The following is a 22,500-nucleotide window of genomic DNA, read 5'->3' on the forward strand; positions in this document are numbered from 1 at the left end:
TTGACATCAGCATAGTAACGTACCGAGTTCAGAATGAGCGAAAGAATTAACTCACACCCTCATTCAAGTTATTACTGTTAACGAATTTTGGCTTTTTATTTTTGCTTAGATACCACGCGACTAATTCTGAGTCGCTTGGTAAATTATAAACTGCAAAAAACTTTGTAAAACTTGTAAAAAACAGCACGAGGGCTCTGGTATGTTTAATACGCAAGTGTTGACTTCCAATTTTTCACACTTCCACAGAATTATTGTTTCCGGAAATCTCATGAGCATGCTAATAAAGCGCGAAAAGCAATCACCTTAGTCGATTGCACTGTTAAAAGCAAAGGCTCGACGTCTTATTTATATGACCCAAAATATTGATCATTGTTCTATTAACACAGCTATCATAATAGTAACGTTACGAAGTGTAAAAATACAAAAAGCGAAGACAATTATTTCAGTTTCCTTTTTCTTAATTACTTCATTTCGACTTCGATTACACGTCTTTTGCACAGCTAACATCTGAAACACAGTTCTGAAGAGTAAACTATCCAAATAAGAGGTCTGACTCTCTCGAGGGCGAAAAATTCTGCACACTCCTTAATTGTGGTCTGAGGTATGATTATGGTAGTGTTGGAGTACTAGGACACTGTAAACTGAACTTAACAATTAACGAAAATCAGGTCAAACGTTAGTTTTTGAGGAGAGGGGAAACCAGAGTACCCAAAGAAAACGCTTCGGTGCAGAGTTGAGAACCAACAAACTCAATCCACACATGGCGCCGAATCTGGGAATCGAAACCGGGCCACATTGGTGGGGGGCGAGTGCTCTCACCACTACGCCATCCCTGCACCCCTAATAGCATCCTCTTAATAAAATCTGATGACAGTGATAATGAGCTCGCGCAGGAAAAAATTTGAAATAGCAAAGAACCTTTGGTTTTCTGGTCAAGGTTACTTTAATTTGATAAGCATGATCTTCCAACTATTTTGCTGAACAAGTTGACATTGTGACAATTTTTAGAATTGGGTTTAAACTTTTTTTCCTCAGCTCATCTGGAAAATTGCTGTATGTGACCTTTGTCTTTTGTGACGAAGTGTAAAAATTTAGTAGAAGTATCATTTTAGAATTTAAAGTGAAAACGTTATAGTGACCATTATGAAAACATTTTAATAGAAACGGTAATGATCGTTTTTGGAAGAGACAATTTTCGTCCAACTGGTAGTGGCGTAAAGAAATGTTCGGCATTGTATTTTTCGCTCCTCGATTGATCGCTGAATGAAATATTTTATTGGAGCCTTACGTTATATTAAAAGCTCTTTTCTTTTTAAGTTTTGGCCCAAAAGTGCTTCAGAAACGGGTTGTCGGCATAGCTTTAAAATGCTGTATACTTTTGGCATAACAGAATGCAAATTAGGTTTTGACACCTTCAGTGCAATCCAACCCGGCCAAATATTCGCGACATGTCCCCTTGCTGTCATATACAGGGTGGTGAAAACCGCAAGTGCTTCGTAAATCCTGGTTAACCCAGATAAATTTGGATTAAATATATTCTTCTCTGTATATCTCATTTTCCGACCTTTAAAGTTTTTTTTTTTTTAATTAGTTTTTGGCTCTATATCCATTTTGCAGGGAAATTTGCCGACCGAAAAAGAGTTGCTATATTGCGGAGCAATAAACTGTGACCGACAACCTAACATCCTTTTTTATGAGCAACATGCACAAATTTACAGCAAGAGGAATTCTCTGCTATAGATTAAAAACCGCAGCCAGCTTAACTGCTGAAAACACCGCCGAATGCTAACAAAATTGGCATGGTATTCAGTAGTTACTCCCCCCAGCCAGAAGGGTTTAACTTTATTGACAATCACAAGCACATAACAAATTACCATGTGCGACGACGAAACATCACTTAAGGGGAAAAAGGTTATTTCATAAATGCAATAATCTTTGCAAGTTAAAATCATCATAAGTCAAGATAATTACAGCGGATTTAATACATATACACAAAGGCTTGACGTTTTTAAAGTTTAAATTTTAATCTTAATGATCAGCAACTGTTTTCATGATTACCCCAGTTTCCTTAGTCCCTTCCCCTCCCCCCCCCCCCCCCATTCTAATAGGAACCCGATTAAAACAAAAAAAAACCTTCGAGGGAAACTTGGGATTTGGTCGAATAGTCTACAGTAACCTTGCTTTAACATCTATGGACTGTGGTGTCTGTTGATGATATCCCTTGCTTGAATGTACATCGAGATTCCATGGTTTCCATCATGACTATGGGGATCTACCAATCTTTGTAGCTCAACTAAACATTCGCCGGAAAGCGATACCGCATTGACTGGGACCACTACCTCGTTTCTCTCTGGTAATATGGCGTCGGCTATTTCTGGTTCAGAGACCCCATAATTTTCGGCAACTATGTTTTCCTCGAAGAAATCTCTGACTGCACTGTGGTTGGAACCAAACATCCGTAACATGCCAAGAATGTAGAGCTGGTTAGGGGTTTTCTGGTTCTCTGTGGATAATTTGTGGTTGTTCCAAGATGCTTTAAAATTCCTCAAACTGTTATTTATTCTTGGAATGAATACAAGGTGCAGTGCAGCAAGGTCTATTTCGCTAGTAGCATCAAGAAGAGCTTGGTTTTCTAAAAAATAAAAAAGACGCCTAAAGTATTCTGTGACCATTTTTCGCATATCTCTCCAAAGTCTCTCTATCCGCTGGTTGTGCACGGAACTTCCTTGTAAAACGCTACCTCGACCCTCTCCTCTTCTCTGCAACATCAGCCGCTTAACCTCCCCGTTTTCTACACCTTTATCGATCCGTATCCTTGACGGCCAACAAAACTCTTCCGTTGCAGAAACGAAAAGACTTGCCACAGTCGCTGCTCTGTTGTTATCTGAACATTTAAGGTAGACAACCAGCCTCGAATAGCCATCGATACCTCCGTGAACAACCAAACGCCACCTGTAAAATGACAGTATTGTGATGGTTATGACTTTTACAACTTACCAGCGCCTGAACCGTAGATTTAATCGGTGGCTTTGTACACTTACATTTTCTCGCAAAGAAGTCAGTTAAAAAAATTGGTAGACGTTGCGCTGGGCGCTGCGTGATAGGATGGGTTTCCCGTGCTGCCAGAAAAAGTAACTTAACTTACATTACCTTACCTTATCAGTTTGTGGTTGCCATCTAAATGCCAAAGACTGTTCGGGGCTGAAGATGGAAGGGTTTAAAAACTTCTGATCAGTTTATGCGTAAAAAATTGATAGGGATATTTAAAGAATCGGGGACAATCGTTATGATAAGCTTCCTACTCGGAGAAAAAAAGTTCTCCGAGTAGATTAGAAAACCATCAAACCCAAATTAGACGCCAAGTCGTGCACATACTGGTGAAAGACGAAAGCTGTGCCTATAAAGCGCTCAAGCGGCCCTAAATTGGGTTGCACCTAAAATGTCACCACTAAAAATATTGACATGAATAGCATGGGTTATCAATGTTGCATTTTAGGAATAACGGGGTTGAGAATAAATATTCCATTGATAGATTTTACTTAAATAAGACTGCGGCTACCTGGAACGGAATAAGTCACCCTGGGCGTAAGGTTGCGCCACCTCAAGTTTGCACCAACTGGGTCCACGGAAATGAGCGCGTCGGATATATCAGACCGTGATGCATACAAATTTCTAGCTGCTAATTCCCCTTCGATCATGATTATTCCTGCATCCATTGATCTGCTCTTTATTTCTTCGACAACTTCCCGCAATTCAGCCGAAGTCAAAGTCCTTCTTCCCCGCTGGTGCTGCCTTCCCATACTAAAGTAAACCCTCCTACGCCAAATAGTAGAAATCGACACACCTAGAGATAAACGAATACAATTATAATATCATTTTGTTTATCAAATAATTCTGCACAGGATAAAGATGTCAAGTCCTTCTTGTTCTAGGGACTTGACTAGGTTTAGTGATGTGGTACCGTTATGACGCCTAAGAATGATAAAACATGACGAAAACCAGGAATAAAATTAGTCACGATAATTTTTTTTCTCCAAATTTTCACAGAAACTTTGACGTTTTCCCTGTTTTTGAAGTGTTCAAAAACACTTCAAAAACTTCAATTAAAAAAAAAAAACTTCATTTCAAAACGTTTGGACCGTTAAGCACAGCTTCACTTCAGTCTGCGCGACGTTGATTTCATTTTGACACCCGCCTGGGTTTTGAGAATCTTGACAATTTGTCACGAATATCGTGGCCGGTATCGACAGAAAACGCCTACCAACTTGGTAACTTGTATACAAATTGATAGAGCACAAGCAAACTTGAAAAAAATCAACGCAAAGTTAATTAATGGCACCCGAACATAATGAGAGGCGTACAAACCTTAAAACTTGCATACAAATCATTTAATGACGAACACTGATACACGGACATAAAAAAAAAAAGTAATAGGCAAAGCTTACAAACTTAAAGGGAAGCTAACAAATACAATAAACTGCTCGAAAACGTAAGAAAATGACTAATACTTTCATAATATTGAAACAAAGTGTATTTCTTTCAGTTTTTAGGGCTGTAACCATTTGAAAAGGTATTGAACTTGCTTATATTGTTAAGGGAGAAACAATTTTCGTATATTTGTTTCAAGTTTATTAAAGTATCACCCATTTTATTAAGTAAACGAGAGGCTTCTCGTGTCGGACAGTATTCTGCTAAGTTTGTAGGCTCTGCCTTTTACACAACTTGAATGCATGTTGTCAAGTTTGCACACGTTTCATGTCTTACAAGTACATACTATGCTCATTAGTCATTAGTGCACTGCATGGATTACCGAGAGCTTTTGCGATATCCATCCACGACAAAGCGTATGCGCGCATAACTTCCAGTTGTTCCTTGGTGATTATATATGAAGGTCTGCCAACGCTCCTCGTGGCTGATAATGGTGCCCTGTAGCAGAGGTGTTCCGCTAGGAAAGGAATTAAACAACTGTATTGTTCAATCATCCGACCAAGTATGCCTTCCAAACTAAGAAGGTTTGTTACCAGCATCTGTAACGTTGGTTCTGAACAAGGCCTTGATGTTTCTAAAGTCCAGTGGATTCGCCTGAGATGTTGTATGGCTGCTTCCAGTTTGATTTTAAGCCCCGACAAGCGTTCATTACTTACATTCGGGTCCTCTATGGAATTTTTGGCGAGAAAGTAGAGATCGTGTACCTCGTTGACAAATACTTCAACTGTTTGGGGGTCAAGCGCGACATCTGAAAAACAATTTTTTTTTGTATCGAAGTTAAAAATGACATGGCTACCATGAGCTAGGGGTTCTATTTATATTTTGGGTTACCTGTGTCGGCTTGCGAGAAAACAATTAGCAACACAATAATCGCGGACACGGACCCTTCCATAAAAGGCATCTGAATAAGATTAAGTGAAAGTTTCTTTTCCTATTTCGTCTAATGGTTTCTTTCTATAGCTTTAAACCTGTAAACGGGCTATAACAGCAGCTTTGGATCGCGCTTTAGGTGACCTTTGATGCGATACCATATGGTTTCATTGTATTTGATTGGTTTTGTAGTTTCCTCTTCAGCACATGACGTGGGTCTTTTGTCCTTTATGCTATTTGATACCGGAAACCTCTGCCAGGTTGCACTGAGGATTTTTTTGTGAGATGTCCGAAGAATTATTTAGTAGCTTAAGTTCAACCATGTCTTCTGTTTTGCAATCGATTGATCTCGAACAGGAAAGGTTAACAAGTCGACCAAATGCTGTTGGTCCTTTGTTCAACAGCTCGTCCCCAGAAACGACGAGCCGAATTACAACCAGGAATGCGGGTGCCAAGCCCACAAGGACATTTGTGTGGCTTGGCCAAAACGTAACAAATGTGGATTTATCGTCATTAGATGGTAAACGCGTTAAGTTTTCAAAAGGGATGGCTTCGGACGCAATTTTAACGTTGCTGAAGAGAGAAATACCGCAGATCGGGTCAACCAGGTAAGCTTAGCCTACATTTAATTGAGAAAAAGGTTACCGACTTGATGCTTTGGTGTTAGAAGATTCGTTCCAATATTATGAAGGAAAGCTTTAATGTAACATGCGCAAAGCAGCAAAGTGAAAAATATCATATCAAAATTAAAAAGTATTCGTTTTTTAATTTTGTTTTCCAGAACACGTTGTCGTTTTTAATCTCCCGAGTAGTGAAACAATACATCAATTCAGAAATGATCGACATTTTTGGCAGACATTGCTCTGCTATGATGAGAGTTTCAAGTTAACACTTCATTGTTATGTTTCGTAATCCTTGTGGCTGTTCTTAGGGGGGATTGAATAATTCCAATTTAACAACTTGAGTTGTAATAAAAAGGTGGGCTATTTTCTTAAATGGAAAATCCTCAAGTAGGAGAAATCTCGTTTTCCCACTAACGATAGGAATCTTTTATGATCAAATTCCAACAGAAAGGAGGGGAGTGGCAAACATGGTCTTTGACTCGTCAGCCCGACGTTCTCTCGGACCTTGAACACAAGAAAACCCCTCTTGCGCCTAGAATAAAGAGCCCGAGTAAGCGTCTAAAATATAGCGCAGAGCCCGCTTCACCATAAATGCTTTTAAACGTGCGGTTTCAGGTCGTTTCAGGGGCCGTTATCGACCTGGAATGTTACTCGCTCTTTGTAATATTCCTTAAACAGGTCTATCGAAATGCGGGCTGCATGTGCAGCACTATTACTTTTTCCTTCCTTAACCAATGATAATGAAACCCCAAAGAGTTGATACCAAAGTAGTGTCAACACTAGTGTTACACTGTGTTTCTCTCAAGCGTGACAGCAACCAATTGCTCTGAATGGCGTTGTCGCTGGCGTAGCCATCATCTTTGCTAAAACAACCTCATATTCGCTAAGTTGTATTTCCTGCCGCTAAATTCCATTCGCTGGCGCAAATTTCTGTTCGTTGTCACCAATACGAATTCGGGAATATAGCCTGAATTTTCAGCCGCCTCCTCCGCCCTCTGGCTGGAGAGTTTTAGCAACTACAATGCAATTACGACGTCTAGAGGATGTCCCAAAATGGCAAGAAAATATTAACCAACACTTTCGTTCCCAGGCCATCCCGGTATCACAGCCCGAAGTTATTGCTGGGCAGTCGTCAGCTTCACTGTTGGTTTTCCGTGTTTTAAATGAAGTTGAGCCACTTAGGGAAGTACTTCCCCACTTCCCTAAGTGGCTCAACTTCATTTAAAACACGGAAAACCAACAGTGAAGCTGAAAAAAGTAGAAAAAGCGTAACAACTGTTTTACATGATTGCCGGGTGGGAACAGATACCTGCTTGATTAGAGTGAAGATATAGTTGACGTCATATTGTCATTGATGTGCCAGAGCCTCACTGGCTGTCAAAACAGAGGGTCTTTTGTTCCTGTGGTTGGCCCATTTGAATAACAAAAGCAATGTTTGTAAACAGATGTTATCCCTATAGGTTTGATTTATACATCTCATGTATTCATTTTGACAGCACAATCAGCTTCTATAAGTCAAAGAGTGCAGGGAATCATGCCCTCTTCTATGTTGGCTCCTCTCTATCTGGGAATGAGATAGTTTCAAACTACAAATACAGTACAACCAGAGTTTTCTTAGCAAGAGGACAGGAACCTCCTGAGAATGATGATGTCATTGAAGAACCTGTTACTGTGGTCAGCTCAAATGTCCATCAAATCAGAGCTACTGGTATGTAATTTTCCAGCTTGTGCAAAGAGGCAGACGTTATAACAGATATAAGCAGAGGTTGCTTATCATGCATTAGATTACAGAAGTGAAAGGGTCCAGCAGGGTGTCGGTTGTTTAATTTCACACTTAATAATAATAATAATTAGTAATAATAATAATAATAATAATAATAATAATAATAATAATAATAATAATAATAATAATAATAATAATAATAATAATCACTATATTTAAGTCTCAAGGTTATTTAGCAGAGCACAAGTGCTCTACTGATTGGGGAGAGTACAAACCAAATCAAATGTTGGATTTTTGAGGACAGGGGAAAACCAGAGTACACAGGGAGAAACCTCTCACAGCAGCGTACAGAACCAAGAAACTCAATCCACATATGGCAGCGAACCTGATAACTGAACCTGGGCGGGATTCATGGAAGGCACCACTGCACCAGCCCTGCTCTCGTTAAGGGCTTTCATACTACATGTACAAAAGAGTTAAAGAAATAATATAAACCTGCATAAAGTGAAACAGTTGAAACATCGCTGAAAAATGGCTAAACCTTCCATACGATAATTCCAGGTAAATTGAGATAACCACATTATTCTAATAAGGGCTACAAAAGAGAGCTTCCTAACCCCAACTGGGATCCTACCCAGAGTGGAACTTCCGATAAAGGTGTTTCAGACTACTGAAACATGTTGACATTGTACCTTCATCTTTGTTTTGTAGATCGTTTGATTACTGATGACAGCAAAAAATGCATCAAAGGTATTTAATATATGTATGCACTATGCCCCCTGAATAAAGCTAAAACTTGGCTATCAATGCCACAACCTGTTTGCGAGGTAAAATACACTGACAACAGCAATGGGGGAAAATTGGGCCTTGTCCAACAAAGCCGTTGCAAAGGCGAGGGCAAGAAATTGCCAATACTCATGATACTTAATAGGATAATGGTTACTTTTAAAGTAAATGTGTAAACTGCAACAGCATTGGCTATTTTTTCATTAAAAACAATGCCAAAGCCGAGCAATAATACAAAATGCCAATAGTTGTTATACCCAAGGAGGTGATTGGGGTGCTGTTGGGCAAAATTTTGCAACAACCAAGGTACAACTCAAACGCAATCTGTTTCCAAAACTGTTTGTACGCCATGTACGCACCATGCAAGTGTGATCAATTCAAATCTTGGATGAGGGGCAGCATAATTCAACATTGGCTGGATTGGCTGACCCAGATGTCTTGACCCAATCTCCTCTCGGTTAAGACAACACAAGATTGCTGCGAGGAAAAGTCATAACAATTTTCATTCAAGAAGCAAATAAATTCCTATATTACCTAGTGTTACGATTCACATATGAACTGAAAATGAGGGTTTCTTGAGATTAGTGTTGATTCAATCCTTAACGCTACAACTGTAATGGTCAGAGTTCATGTATGCACCTCTCTCATGAGTTTAATTTTGGTCCCATCTAGGGCATTTTGGACCACAGTATCATGAGGCAGGCACAACAGGTACTGACATACTGGATTGTAAATTGGTTAAGTCAATATCAGTGGAGTTGAATGTTTATCTGTAAATGCCAAAAGCCTAGTAAAAACAAAATTCTACCTAAAGCGACTGTCAGTGTTGGAGGCAGACTAAGTTAAAAAAAATCAATGGCTATTTACAACCATTATGAAGTAATAACAAACCGAAACACATGACCTTGAAGCATTTAATGTAATACAACTCTCCTTGGAATAAAGCAGGGGATTTTTGGACACCAATTTTGTGGCCAAATATGGACAAAGTGAAGCTGCATATGTGCAGGAAAATGCGAGCTTTGTTAGATATAAGTAATGAAATTTTTAAATTTAAAAAACCCAAGCCCTGAACCAGAGTCAAACGTTTCAAGGTCATGAGCTTCTCATAATATAATAAGCGGGTATTGTAGATATCTCTTACATTTTGTTTTTATTGGTTTAATTTTGCAGTTGGTTTAATCACAGTGGACAACTGTGATGATGGGCTATATTACCCAGGTAATTCCATAAAAGGGCTTTTCTCTATCTTTCAATGAGTTTAATTAGTTACTTATTTTAGTATCTAAACGTAATCACCACATGCAAAATAACATATTTCATTTTCTTTAGGATTGTTGCATACATCACAAATGCAGCCAATAAATGCAGCAATGAGACATGCAAACGTAACTGGTTTACCCTTTGTTGGCATATCCTTTGAATGTGTAAGTCAAGTGTGATTTCGTTTAAAGGTAAACTCACTTTATAATCAGGCTGAGATTTTGTTAAAATCCATGCCTTGTACCAACCCAACCACCCAATTTGAATGGGTGTTTTTGTGATCACTGGGAGAGAGGGGCTTGGGAATAGGGATTTTAAACCCAGTATTTTTTAAATTGTTAGTTAAGAAAGACTTCAAATTCCTAGTTCTCCAATAATTTTGTTTGATAATTACCAAGGCACATTTCTTTAATAACCTATAATAAACATGCTTGTAGAATTATACTTATTTATCACTAACTGTTACATTTGATGAATTTTGACTCCACTATTCAATCAGACACAACACGACTAAGTCAATCACAACACAACTGTGTAGATACATGGGCATGTAGGACAGCAAGCGCCACAAGCCGGTTTATTTTGCTTACCTTATGCATACAAACTCCGCTCTAGCATAACAATGCGTAAGCATACTTAATGGTACTGACCTCCTAAAAGCTTGTTAAAGGAAAAGTACACTGGGCACCTGCCGGATACGAAAACCCAAAACCCTTCGGGAATGAGGGAACGTATTCTCCAAACCCTATGCAAGTGCCACTACCCTATGGAGGCTAAGGGGAAAATTTAACAAAAAAGTAGGTGAAGAAAGCTGAACCTAGACTGATTCAAATCCCTAACGGATCACTATTTGTACAACAAATTACCCATAATCCCCACCAGACAACCAGACCCAGTGCTCTGGTCTGTGCCGTCAAAATATCTATTTCTGCCAATTTCGCAGCCTACAACTGTCAGAAATAGCATTTTAAGCTGTCAAAATCTATGTACTCTGCCATTAATCAGTCAAAAACTATAATATACCCTTCCATTTACCATTAATTGACTCCCAGGAGTGAGACTTAACAGATTGTACTCTGTCTAATGCCAGGCATTTGAGGTGTCAATGGCTATATACCCCGAACCCTGATATCTCTTTTCAATAATTATTGTAACTATAATAATCCCGTTTCAGCTTTGTCAGCACATCAATAAGGGGCCACGAATTGGTTTAGTGTTCATCACTAATCAAGCAAGCTTTTTAACTGTAGAGGAAAGTGAGATGTTAAGGTGAGTTTTCAAATGAACCCAGTCTGTTAATTGGCCAAAGATGATAATGTTCTAATTTGATATATGTTATGTGTTAAAATAAAACAATATTTTATTCCATCATTGGAAGTACATCTATACAGACGGCCAAGTCTGTTAGTTTAAACTTGAGGATGTTTGCCATTGCTACTGCGCATTTTTTCGCACATGTCACGCACACGTCATGCATCCGACGCAGACCACGAAAGTAAACACGATGCTAAAGGCGCAAACATTTCCACAAGAATGGAACGTGAAAGCTTGTGGCATCATGGGATAGTTGTGGGCTCTCGTGCGACCGAAGTTTTCTTTCTTAGACTAATATGTATCGTTTTTCAAGGTCTATTTCACCTCAGAAAAAGACATCAGCTGCAAAGGTTAATTTAGTTATATTAGTTATGTTGAATTGAGTATGCATGTTTACCTGATCTAAATTTCCCTAATGTAGCTTTTCTATGGCTTACAGTCGTAAGACAAGATCATCTTAAAGTAACGCAATCTTCAAAAAAGTGCACCTCATGATCTCGAAAAGGAGCACGGTGACCCCCCATTTTTTTTTTTTCTTGCCTTTTTGCCAAAAGTAGATCATTACCTTTCTGCGTGAAAAGTTTAAAAACAATCTGTACGTGGGAACATTTCGGGCACGAACGTCCTTAACTTCATATATTGTTTTTGTTTTAGAGACCTTTGTAACTACTATGTGTCACAAAGAATGGCAAGTGATGCGGATCCTTTAGTTTGGATTTCTAGCAAAGACAGTGTTGAAGGAATGATGGGTAGGGCTGTGAGAATGGCCTTAAGTTTTAAATACATAGTGGATTTTTGTAAAAACACTTGGAAAGTACCAAGTATAATTATTGAAGCTATGAATAATGAAGTGAATTTTGCCAAGACATTTTCTAAAATAGACATGGGGCAATATTACTGCACAGAATTAATGTGGCTACAAGTTCCCTAAATGATAATTTAATCCACACTATTGCTGGAGTCACATTATTTTCCTTTGAAATACCTCACCTTTGTTAACTGTGACAGTAGATCTATACAGTTTTGTTTTAAATCTAAATTTCTTTCATCTGCAGCACTACAAGATTTAGGGGGACAAAGTCTTCGGTTACCCCAGTTGATGATTTGTACCCCTTCACTTCGCAGTTTACGAGTACCAATGACTGTGGAGAAATTTACAGGTACATGTAACAATATACATGTAGTTAACATTAGGTTACAATAATATCAAGGGTATAGAGTTTTAACCTTCGAGCACTTAAGTAATTAATTTAATTGCGAGCCAGGATTTTTAACCTGTAAAATTTCATTTATTATTAACTTACCGTCAAGCTTGAAGGTCCTTATATTATTGCCTTATACTCTATAAAGGTATTGTGCCCTTGAATTGAGATTCCTGCTTTTCAACCCCCAACCCCAGTTCTCTGAATACCCCCCCCCCCCTTCCTTTCTTTGAATATACCAATAATAATTGCAGACAAAAATTTTCATTTCTTAAAGGTGTATTTCCTGCATGTGAGTTTAGTGATGCCATTGAAAAAGCCATGGAAGCAATACAAGTAGTGATGATAAACAGGTGAGATGAATGCACACCTTTGTGACACCATTGAATTAGCCAACAGCTATTTAAAGTGTCCTTTCCAATGATTTCTAAATTAGGGATTCACTAAAATTAATATCTCAACATGAATCACCCTTGAAAGGGGCCACTGCATAACAAAATTATTATTTTAACGTTTAGATGCTTATCATCACAGTTATTAATTAACGTTACCTGAGCAGTATCAAAAGGGAAGCCTGATAAATTACAGGCTTGAATGCGATTTGAACCCTGACCTCTGTGCTACCGGTGCAATATATAATATAGTGCTCTACCAGTTGAGCTATCATGACATTTGGGAGCTGGTCATTTTGTGAGTTCATAGTGAGCCTGCAGACGCTATAGATATTATGAAAGTTAATATACATGTATGAAAGCCATGCATGTAAAACTATGCATTTGAACTGCAGATATAATTAAGTTGAGATGCTGGTCATCGCAGTTATTAATTAATTAACGCTAATTATGATATTTCACGTGTTAACTTTTGTCACATTTTTAAAACTACAATCATGGACAAAAGTGTTGAGAAGGTAGCTTCATTTTAAAAATAATCCCCCTCCCCCTTTATCTATGTTGGATTTTCCAGGGAAATAAATGGTGACTTTCTTACCTGAAGAACCAAACATTGAATATGGGGGAGGGGGGCCACAAGAGCATGGTATTTCCCAAATACTTCAGCTAATAGTTAGAAAAATCGAATTAGGTGTGAAGTGAATTGATCCCCGCAACCTTCCCAACAACATTTGGTAGCAATGACTTTTCAGTATCAGTTGGCAGGATCTTTAAACAATAAAAGAATTGAAGGTTTGCAGAATTCTAATATGGAAGGCAAAATATTAATCAATTTAAGCAATCATTAACATAAAGATAGCATTAACATTCCTTGTGATCTATACACACTTTCCACACCTCCCATCTGTATAGGGGATTGCTGTTGCATTAATCTTACAACTTTAAGTAACTCTTTGGATTTGGAAGCAAGCAATTAATTTGAGAAGTCAGGTACATTAAGTAACTTCTGTCTTACCATTATAGAACAACAAAAGCACAAGAAGTGGCCTTAAAGAAAAAACAGGATGAGGAGTATATCCTATCAGCAAGATGTGATGCCTCAAAGGTAATTAATGTGGTGATTATTCATTAAGATGCACTATGCATAGATTAGTTTTATGTATCTTTCAGTAAATTACACTGTGTTGTTTGTCTGCTCCCTTTCGCTACATATATTAGATTGCCATGCCCATCCATTATTGAACGTGGATATTACACTTTTTGTTATTAATCTGCATTACTAAATTAAGGCTGGTTTCACCATTGTATTAGTTTAGTGTCTTAAAATAATATGTTATTTTTTGATTGAGTCTGCCTTCACTCATTTAGCAGTGCAGAGCAGGAACAAACAAAGTCAGTGAAAGTATCACCACAAGTGAGATTGAGGTAACATTAAATGATTCTCTCAAGTGTTCAATATCAGGAGGAGAACCCCACCCCCTCAAAGATTAAAGACAGCTAAAATTTCACAGTATCGCTCATGTTCAAGTCAGGCACACCATCCCATTATACTCATCACAGCAAAGTCAACAATTTAATGTAACATTGTTTAGCGATACATTGTTTTGCAAATGCCTGCTGTGTTCTTTACAATAATCAGTACATTGCTCATACCTTACAACATAAAATGTTTGCAAGTGGTCCCTGTTAAAAATGTTAATATATTTATTCCATCCAGCAGGTGCAAGAATTACCAGCAGTTAGTTCTCCAAGAGATGATGTGAGTTACAGTGCACTAAAATTAATGTTATGTTTACAGTATGAGCAACAGTGTTGTATAGCAGTTCTAAATAAATTAGGGAGTTTAAGCAAGCAACTTGCAGTTTACACCCTCCATAATATCTAATTTAACTTTCTGTTAAAATGGTGCCTTTGCAGATCAATAAAGTGAGACTTGTGAGAGCAAGAAGAGTGCTTCCAGAAGACACAGAAGGTGTGCTGATTAAGGTCCACACACCCATCGGTTTGTTGGAGAGAAGATTCAGGAGGAATGGGTTCTATCAGGTGATGAAGTGAATACTTAGTGAAGGATAATTTTAACAATATATTAACCACGACCACAGTAATAAGTGAATAACTTTTGCGTCATTTGTAAAATCGCAGCTAAATTTCAACCATAAAATAGTCTCCATAAGCCTCAAACATTGTTGTTGCATCTTGTATTCAAAAAAAGAAAGGGGATTATTAAAAACCTAAGATGAAAAAAAAAGTGCTTTCTTCAGATTAAGGCCACGGTTTCTGAGGCATAATGCATCTACACATACAACCCCGCATTGTATCCTTGTATGAACTGTCATATTTTAACTTGAAATATCCTTAGTTTCTTAATCCTACTATAATTATTACCCAAATGGTCTATTTTACAGGAAGTGTATGACTGGTTGGGCAGTCATAAAGATCTTCCACTGTACTTTGTTATTGGTTGTCAAAAGCAAAGTGGATTGGAGATCTATTATCCCCGAGACAGTGTCCAAGGTGGAGAAGTTCTCAAACTCATAGAAAAGGTACTTAAAAAAATAATGATTTATCATTTCCATTATCAAACAAGAATAATAATATTATTTCCATTATCAAACAAGAATAATATTATTTGTTATTAACAGCCAAGAAATCATAATAATGTTATTTCATTATACTCAGTCTAATAATCATGAATGAGATTATTAATTTTGTTGTTGTTGTTGTTGTTTTCACAGGACGGAGAAGTAAAGAACATAATGACTCATACAGAAGTAAGTGCAAGTGGGGTGGACCATTTCTGTATGGAGGGTATATGGACCTGGGAAAGTCACTGTTTCTGCAAGATTTGTTCTTCGTTTAATTACGGCATTAAATTTAACCACCTTGAGGCAGTGGTGCATGTTTGATCAAAGAAATTGCTAAAGGTATCCTAATTTCTGATTTTTGCCACTCCAATATTCCTACATGTATGGAACTGGTCCATCCCTTAGTGCTTACAGGTGGAGGCTAAACGGTAATAATAATGATAATAATGATCCTAATCCTAATCAGAATCATAATCAATAATAAATATAATAATAATAACAATATTATTGTTATTATTATTATTATTATTAGTAGTAGTAGTAGTAGTAGTAGTAGTAGTATAGGGTAACATACTTAGAAACCATAAAATTCCAAAGCAAGAATTGAAATTATAACAGAATCATAAGTGCATAAGTACATCATTACTGATTAAGTACAATCATGGTTGTGTAGTACACACTGCATAACTATACATTGTAAGTAAAACATACTGGCAGAGCATTTCCTGTTACAATGAATGTGAGAAATATTGTTTCAGGAGTGGTTGATCTGTCTGAGCGAGAAAGGAGTCTGATAGTCTAAGCAATGTGGTAGGGGTGCAGACACAGGAATTGGATTTGGGTTTTGGATGGGGAAAAGCTAGGGCAAAATGAATTGGCATATAGGGCTTTACAGGCAAAGACCAGGTATGAAGTTGATGGACTTGGAGTAAAGTGGCCTTACGGTTGGTAGCATTGGACAATTAGATTCAATTTCTGTTTCTATTAGGTCTGTAAATTATCATGATAAAGTTTGGGAAACCACTTGCATTCCACGTACATCTAGAGAAGTTCAGCCATGGGAGCACACCTGAAACTTTCGGTATCAAGTGTTAGAGGCAGAAGGTGAGTGCATTCACCTGGAGCTTCTGATATCTTATGCTGAGGTGGAAGGTGGGCTCCTCGTCTGTAGCCATTACACACAATGGTTCACACCTGAAACTTTCGGTATCAAGTGTTAGAGGCGGAAGGTGAGTGCATTCACCTGGAGCTTCTGATATCTTATGCTGAGGTGGAAGGTGGGCTCCTCGTCTGTAGCCATTACACACAATGGTTCACACCTGGAACTTTTGGTATCAAGTGTTAGAGGCGGAAGGTGAATGAACTCACCTGGAGCTTCTGATATCTTATACTGAGGTGGAAGGTGGGTTCCTCTGAAGCCATTACACATAATGGGATCACACCTGGAACTTTCAGTATTCAGTGTTAGAGGCGGAAGGTGAATGCACTCACCTGGAGCTTCTGATATTTTATGCTGTGGTGGAAGGTGGGTTCCTCTGCAGCACGTACGCACAATGGGTTCACACCTGGAACTTTTGGTATCAAGTGTTAGAGGTGGAAGGTGAATGCACTCACCTGGAGCTTCTGATATCTTATGCCATGGTGGAAGGTGGGTTCCTCTTCAGCTAGTACACACAATGGGTGCACACCTGGAACTTTTGATATCAAGTGTTAGATGCGGAAGGTGTGCACACACCTGGAGCTTCTGATATCTTGTGCTAAGGTGGAAGGTGGGTTCCCCATTGATAGTCACTACATACAATGGGCTCACACCTGGAACTTTCAGTATCAACTGTTAGAGGCGGAAGGTGTGCACACACCTGGAGCTTCTGATATCTTGTGCTAAGGTGGAAGGTGGGTTCCCCATTGATAGTCACTACATACAATGGGCTCCCACCTGGAACTTTCAGTATCAACTGTTAGAGGCGGGAGGTGTGCACACACCTGGAGCTTCTGATTTGTTGTGCTAAGGTGGAAGGTGGGTTCCCCATTGATAGTCACTACATACAATGGGCTCACACCTGGAACTTTCAGTATCAACTGTTAGAGGCGGAAGGTGTGCACACACCTGGAGCTTCTGATATGTTGTGCTAAGGTGGAAGGTGGGTTCCCTGTCGACAGTCACTACATACAATTGGTTCACCCACCTGGAACTTTGAGTATCAAGTATTAGAGGCCGAAGGTGTGTGCACACTTGGAGCTTCTGATATGTTGTACTGAGGTCAAAGGTGGGTTACCTTCTATCACAAGGATTTATTTCAAGTTTGGTGCTAGAATGCAAATGGTTACCTTTGGTTTATAAAATTAGCTTAATATCCTTAATTTGCCATATTCATTCATTTAAAAGTAACAATTGCTTAAAACAACAACTAATTGTCAATACAATCTCTTTTAGCCAATGATACTTCCCTCCTACTTTGCCTTTTTTTTCAGGTCACATTTTCTGGGACTTTCCCAGAATTGCCTGACCACAATTCAACTGTGGAATCTCCAGGTTGGTTTGCATAATACTTTTGTACAGTTTGTATTGGCAAGTGAAAGATGTTTAAGTAGTCTAGATCTAAAAGTTAAAAAGTTATCATTCAGTTAACTTGTGAATGTCCATCAGGATATTCACAAATGAATGGACATTATTTTTTTGTTGCTTCCTGAGCAACACAATAAAATTATATGCTGCAGTTAATTTAGAAAATGTTCAAAATGTGAAAATTTCACAACTCCAAGTGGCACATCGTCCTTTCATGTTATTTTATCCTCGTTTTGAGCATAAGCGTAAATATCTATAATTTTCGGGATTTTTGATGACTGCTAATAAAATTCTATGACTTTCCAGGCCAGAAAAAAACATTTACATATTCCATGGCTTTACCACCTTTTCCATGAACCCTGCATGAGGATATTAATAAACTGTTTTGTTGCTTCCTGGATAACTTATTAAGCTGTTGCAACAGGCAAAGACCAGGAAAAGAAAAAATAGTTTAGAGGGTAGGAGAGAGGAGAAGAACAAAAACCCTACAAAAAGTAACTAGTTCCATCACAGGTACCATAAACTCTCCGAAGTTACAATGTAGTTGTGAAAAGTGCTCAATACTGCAATATTCAAGGTGCGAAAATAAATTGACAATGAAATAAATCCTCAGCAAGATACATTAATAAACAGGTTTGTTGCTTCCTGGATAACTTGTGCTGCAGGTCTTGTCAAGGAAGGGATACGATCAGAAAAAAAAAAACACAAGCAAGAAGGCACGGGACAGGATAAAAGCAAAAAGTGTACCAAAAGCAGTTCCATAAGAGGTAACAAAAACTCGATTGTTTGACTAACAACTAGTGTACAGTACTAATTGGTACTTGGTACATGTACTTGGTACTTGGTGTAAATCCACAAAGTACGACAAATCCAAAAATTCTCTTGATTTCAATATGGAATTTTTCCCTTATATGTATGTGGCCCCTGATCCAGACCAAAACGACCCAAACATGTACTTTTCCCCTGAGAAGAATAGCATTCACCTTCTATGGGATGCCCCTACATGAAATTTGAAGGGATCAAGGTTTGTGGACAACAGAAAGACATGAAAAATGGCTGATTTTTATGTCAACAGTTCAATTCGTACATGAATTATCCATTCAATTAGAATTATAACAGGTGGTGTAGACCAGTAATTCGTCAAGCAAAGAGAGGGGGGCTGTACATATCGCGGACTAGCATACCAGGGAGGCAGTGTGGTCTAGTTGTTAGGGAGTTGGGTTTTCATGCGATTGCCCAGGTTCAAATCCCGTTTGAGCTTCTTGTTTGAATTTTGTTTCCGGTTGTCCTGAATTCAACTCCAATATGCTTTGTAAATAGCCATCTGGTTACATCCTGCAAGTTAAGGTTCTTAATTAAGTGTCAATTGTTTCCTTCAGATTGTTAAAAGTGGGTTTTCTCTGATCTAGCTTGCTAGCCAAGTGAACTTCCGCTATGTGTATAAACAAAGCATTTACATTTATTACAATTTATTATTGTTTGAATGATCATATTGTTATTTGTCCTTTTTTTTTCCTGACTGGTAGGTGTCATGCAAAAAACAAAAATAAAGAAACACAAAGCAAACGGTATGATTAAAATGATTACGATTGATTGTTATCCCTTGTATTTTGGACCATCATTATAAAAGACATTCAAAACTGTTTGGTGCTTTATTGGAACAGATGCTGGTCGAGGAAAAGAAAGAAAAAAGCGGGTAAGAGAGGAAAGAGCAGATTTGGAAAGCAGGGACACAAGAAGAGCTAAACAAATCAAACCCAATGTAGTGACAGGTAAGAACATTACTTTATTAACATTGCATACTTTATGTATATTTTGATTCAAGTTAGATGATCCTCAGTTTAAATAATAATGTAAACAAGGGAAACAGTCGTCTATCGCTTTTACAAAATCTTTCTCAAAGATAATTCGACAAATGAAGGAAACAAATGAAGGAAAATTCTTGATTGAAACATATTTTTTTGATACACGCTCATTTTTCCTACCAGTCAATCAAGACGCATGTCCAACAACATATAACCAATCAAAATTCACGTGATGTCACAGCCGTGTTTCCATACTCTCATCTACAATGAGAGTGCACGTATGATGTATGGTACATACACCTTGGCCTAGTGACAAAAAGAGAAATAAGAAATACATAGGGTAATTGCATCTTTGAGTAAAACATGCATGTACAAGAATAAAAACACAAAATGAAAAAAGGCAATATGGCATGCAGACTTCACTGTTAATAGTCAGAGGGCCCTGTGCAGCAAAGATGCTCCCATGATCAGTGTAATATCTAGTTTCCCACAAATGATTTAATGTTGTCATAAATTGGGGTCAACGAAAATCTGAAGTGTTTAAGTTGAATTTAATGTAGACAAGCAACTACAAATCTTCAAAAATCTAACTATTTGATGTCATGTTTGCTTGTCATCCCACAGATGTTGTGAGAGAAGAGAAAGAAGACAGGAAGACAGGTATGATACGTTTCCCCTTTAGGGCCTCACTTGAAGTACCTATGAAGTATAAGCTACTTTTTGCTTACATGAAAGACATTTCACAACTACCAAAAATTGTATTTTCTTTGCTGAACTATCTGTCCCTTTCCCAAAGTTATTAAAGTTTTAGTTTAAAAATTGTTGATGTAACAAAAAAGTTTCCATTTAGCAAAAATCACAAAATCAAGTATGCACGTTAATCAAACTTGGCAGCAGTGATGTACGTCAGAGACATTGCCACGGCAACTCTTCTCCCCAGTCCATCTTGGCAAAGAACATAACATCTTTAAATATGGATCAATTAAGGAGGGTCAAACAATTTAACTTGAAACACAAGTAGTTACACCTGTTTATAAGCTTGACGTAAATTCCCAAGCATCATTAATTTTGACAGCAACACACAAGTGTTCTGGAAGAAATCTGTTATTTTGTGATTAGTCTTTGTACGTAGACTATTTCAAAGAAGAAAATGCCACTGTTTGTCATTCAGAAAGGCCTTTCAAAAAAGCAAAACATAGTTTTCCCTTCATAGGCACTTACAGTTAGCTTATGTCTACCATTTGATGTCTTTAAGAGAGGAAATGTGGCATTTAACCCATTCACTGTTCAGGCATCCCGGGATGCCTCCACTTGATGAATTTTATCGCCTGGTGTTAGAGGAAAATCTTTTAGTCTCACTCCCAGGAGTCAATGGGTTAAAGGTCACTGAAAGAATGTGAACAGAGAGCGACAACAAATGTACACAACTAGTAATAATTTGTTAAAATCAATATATTTTATTCAACAGATAATTCCACAAGCAACGAGCAGAACGTTGGGGGTACCAAAAGCAGAAGGAAGATCAGACGACAAAAGGAGAAAGAGCGAAAAAACCACATTATATTAAATTAACAAGACTATTTCAACTTTTCAAAATTAATTTCCTGTATTATGGAAGGCACTATGTCACGAAAAAAGGATGTAATTTCATGACACCCAAACTGCGTAAAAAGTAGAATGAAACATTTCAATAAACAGTTAAATCTTTTGAACAACATGAAAGAAATACAGCAAAAGGAAAGAGAAGCATGGATAGACCCAAATGGACAAAATTTGAAATGTATTGCATTTGGGTAATCTTAACCCTTTCACTCCCGTGGGGTTCCCCATTGACGAGTAAAATCGTCTAGCGTTAGACAGAGTAAAATCTTTAAGTGTCACTCTTGGGAGTGAAAGGGTTAATGAGGACATAGTTTTGAGTGAATCTAGCTGTTGTTAACCCTTTCACTCCCGTGGGGTTCCCCATTGACGAGTAAAATCGTCTAGCGTTAGACAGAGTAAAATCTTTAAGTGTCACTCTTGGGAGTGAAAGGGTTAATGGGGACATAGTTTTTGAGTCAAACTAGCTGTTGTTAACCCTTTCACTCCCGTGGGGTTCCCCATTGACGATTAAAATCGTCTAGCGTTAGACAGAGTAAATCTATAAGTGGCACTCTTGGGAGTGAAAGGGTTAATGGGGACAGTTTTTGAGTGAATCTAGCTGTTGTTAACCCTTTCACTCCCGTGGGGCTCCCCATTGACGATTAAAATCGTCTAGCGTTAGACAGAGTAAAATCTATAAGTGGCACTCTTGGGAGTGAAAGGATTAACTGAAAACTGAGTCGGCCCGACGTTTATCAAGTTTTTGCCAAACCGCCTGGGTATAGAAAGTTTTTGCTCAGAAACATCTTGTTCGTGATGTAACGCTAATTTTATCAGTAGAGTAATTTCACATTACCATTTTCGAGTTTAAAAACTCGTCATTATAAGTAGAGATTCCGCCTAAAAACCCTAAGATAGCTGATGTGACATAACCCCTTTACAGTAACACTACCTTTAGAAAAAGCATTCATTAAATACATGAAGTAGTATGAAAAAAGTACTTATTCTATTTTGGATTCTGTTAATAAAAAGACTGAACTCTTTACTATTTGCCTTTAGGTTCTGAATATGTCCAATACATTCCTTCTTTACAACTTTAAGTCCTTTGTCTCAAAGTCTTTAAGTGTCCTCAACTCCCGTGAACCCGTTGCTATTTCCATCCCCCAAATATTCCATTGCTTTGCAGTTTTGAAAGAAATACCTAAATGCAAAGCAGTTAACGTCAACCTTGTATTGAACCCATGGAAAAAGCGCACCACAAAAAATGTTTTAGTTCATAAGCACTTTGAAATTATAAGACTG

General features: G+C 38.0%; 2 protein-coding genes across 7 annotated transcripts; one reads left to right on the forward strand and one right to left on the reverse strand.

Moving 5' to 3' along the window:
• Positions 1 to 2,118: 2,118 nt before the first annotated feature.
• On the reverse strand, positions 2,119 to 5,077 carry LOC137977608 (uncharacterized). The gene is made up of 4 exons (XM_068824888.1): positions 4,811 to 5,077; positions 3,560 to 3,844; positions 3,156 to 3,201; positions 2,119 to 2,952 (listed from the first exon to the last, which is right to left on the reverse strand). Exons 1-4 carry the CDS (start codon positions 5,025 to 5,027, stop codon positions 2,190 to 2,192), a joined length of 1,311 nt encoding a protein of 436 aa, XP_068680989.1. The 5' UTR covers positions 5,028 to 5,077; the 3' UTR covers positions 2,119 to 2,189.
• Positions 5,078 to 5,494: 417 nt separating this feature from the next.
• LOC137977809 (uncharacterized) lies at positions 5,495 to 22,443 on the forward strand. 6 transcript variants are annotated; one of them, XM_068825149.1, is made up of 22 exons: positions 5,495 to 5,966; positions 7,478 to 7,689; positions 8,416 to 8,454; positions 9,163 to 9,201; positions 9,664 to 9,711; positions 9,823 to 9,917; positions 10,928 to 11,022; positions 11,722 to 11,816; positions 12,123 to 12,227; positions 12,547 to 12,622; positions 13,685 to 13,766; positions 14,030 to 14,086; positions 14,382 to 14,420; positions 14,579 to 14,704; positions 15,067 to 15,204; positions 15,397 to 15,432; positions 17,719 to 17,779; positions 18,478 to 18,579; positions 19,339 to 19,380; positions 19,477 to 19,584; positions 20,242 to 20,277; positions 21,086 to 22,443. In XM_068825149.1, the coding sequence occupies exons 1-22, from the start codon at positions 5,644 to 5,646 to the stop codon at positions 21,187 to 21,189; spliced, it is 2,058 nt and encodes a 685-aa protein (XP_068681250.1). In that variant the 5' UTR covers positions 5,495 to 5,643; the 3' UTR covers positions 21,190 to 22,443. The 6 variants fall into 6 exon arrangements, with proteins under 6 accessions (XP_068681250.1, XP_068681251.1, XP_068681252.1 ...); XM_068825150.1 differs by having other exon boundaries at positions 14,033 to 14,086; XM_068825147.1 differs by having other exon boundaries at positions 5,496 to 5,966; positions 14,379 to 14,420.
• Positions 22,444 to 22,500: the final 57 nt, after the last annotated feature.

This window comes from Montipora foliosa, chromosome 11 (assembly GCF_036669935.1).
Source record: "Montipora foliosa isolate CH-2021 chromosome 11, ASM3666993v2, whole genome shotgun sequence".
Classification (NCBI taxonomy): Eukaryota; Metazoa; Cnidaria; class Anthozoa; order Scleractinia; family Acroporidae; genus Montipora; species Montipora foliosa.

Bases quoted from the DNA above. Each gene is read 5' to 3' on its own strand.
- LOC137977809 (XM_068825147.1), top strand. From the start codon at position 5,644: ATGTCCGAAGAATTATTTAGTAGCTTAAGTTCAACCATGTCTTCTGTT. The intron at 15,205-15,396 runs GTACTTAAAAAA...TTGTTTTCACAG, and splicing joins TTCTCAAACTCATAGAAAAG to GACGGAGAAGTAAAGAACAT. The intron at 19,381-19,476 runs GTATGATTAAAA...TTATTGGAACAG, and splicing joins AAAGAAACACAAAGCAAACG to ATGCTGGTCGAGGAAAAGAA.
- LOC137977608 (XM_068824888.1), bottom strand. From the start codon at position 5,027: ATGCTGGTAACAAACCTTCTTAGTTTGGAAGGCATACTTGGTCGGATG. The intron at 3,845-4,810 runs GTAATCCATGCA...GTTTATCTCTAG, and splicing joins GGATATCGCAAAAGCTCTCG to GTGTGTCGATTTCTACTATT. The intron at 3,202-3,559 runs GTAGCCGCAGTC...TTCCATCTTCAG, and splicing joins GGTGACTTATTCCGTTCCAG to CCCCGAACAGTCTTTGGCAT.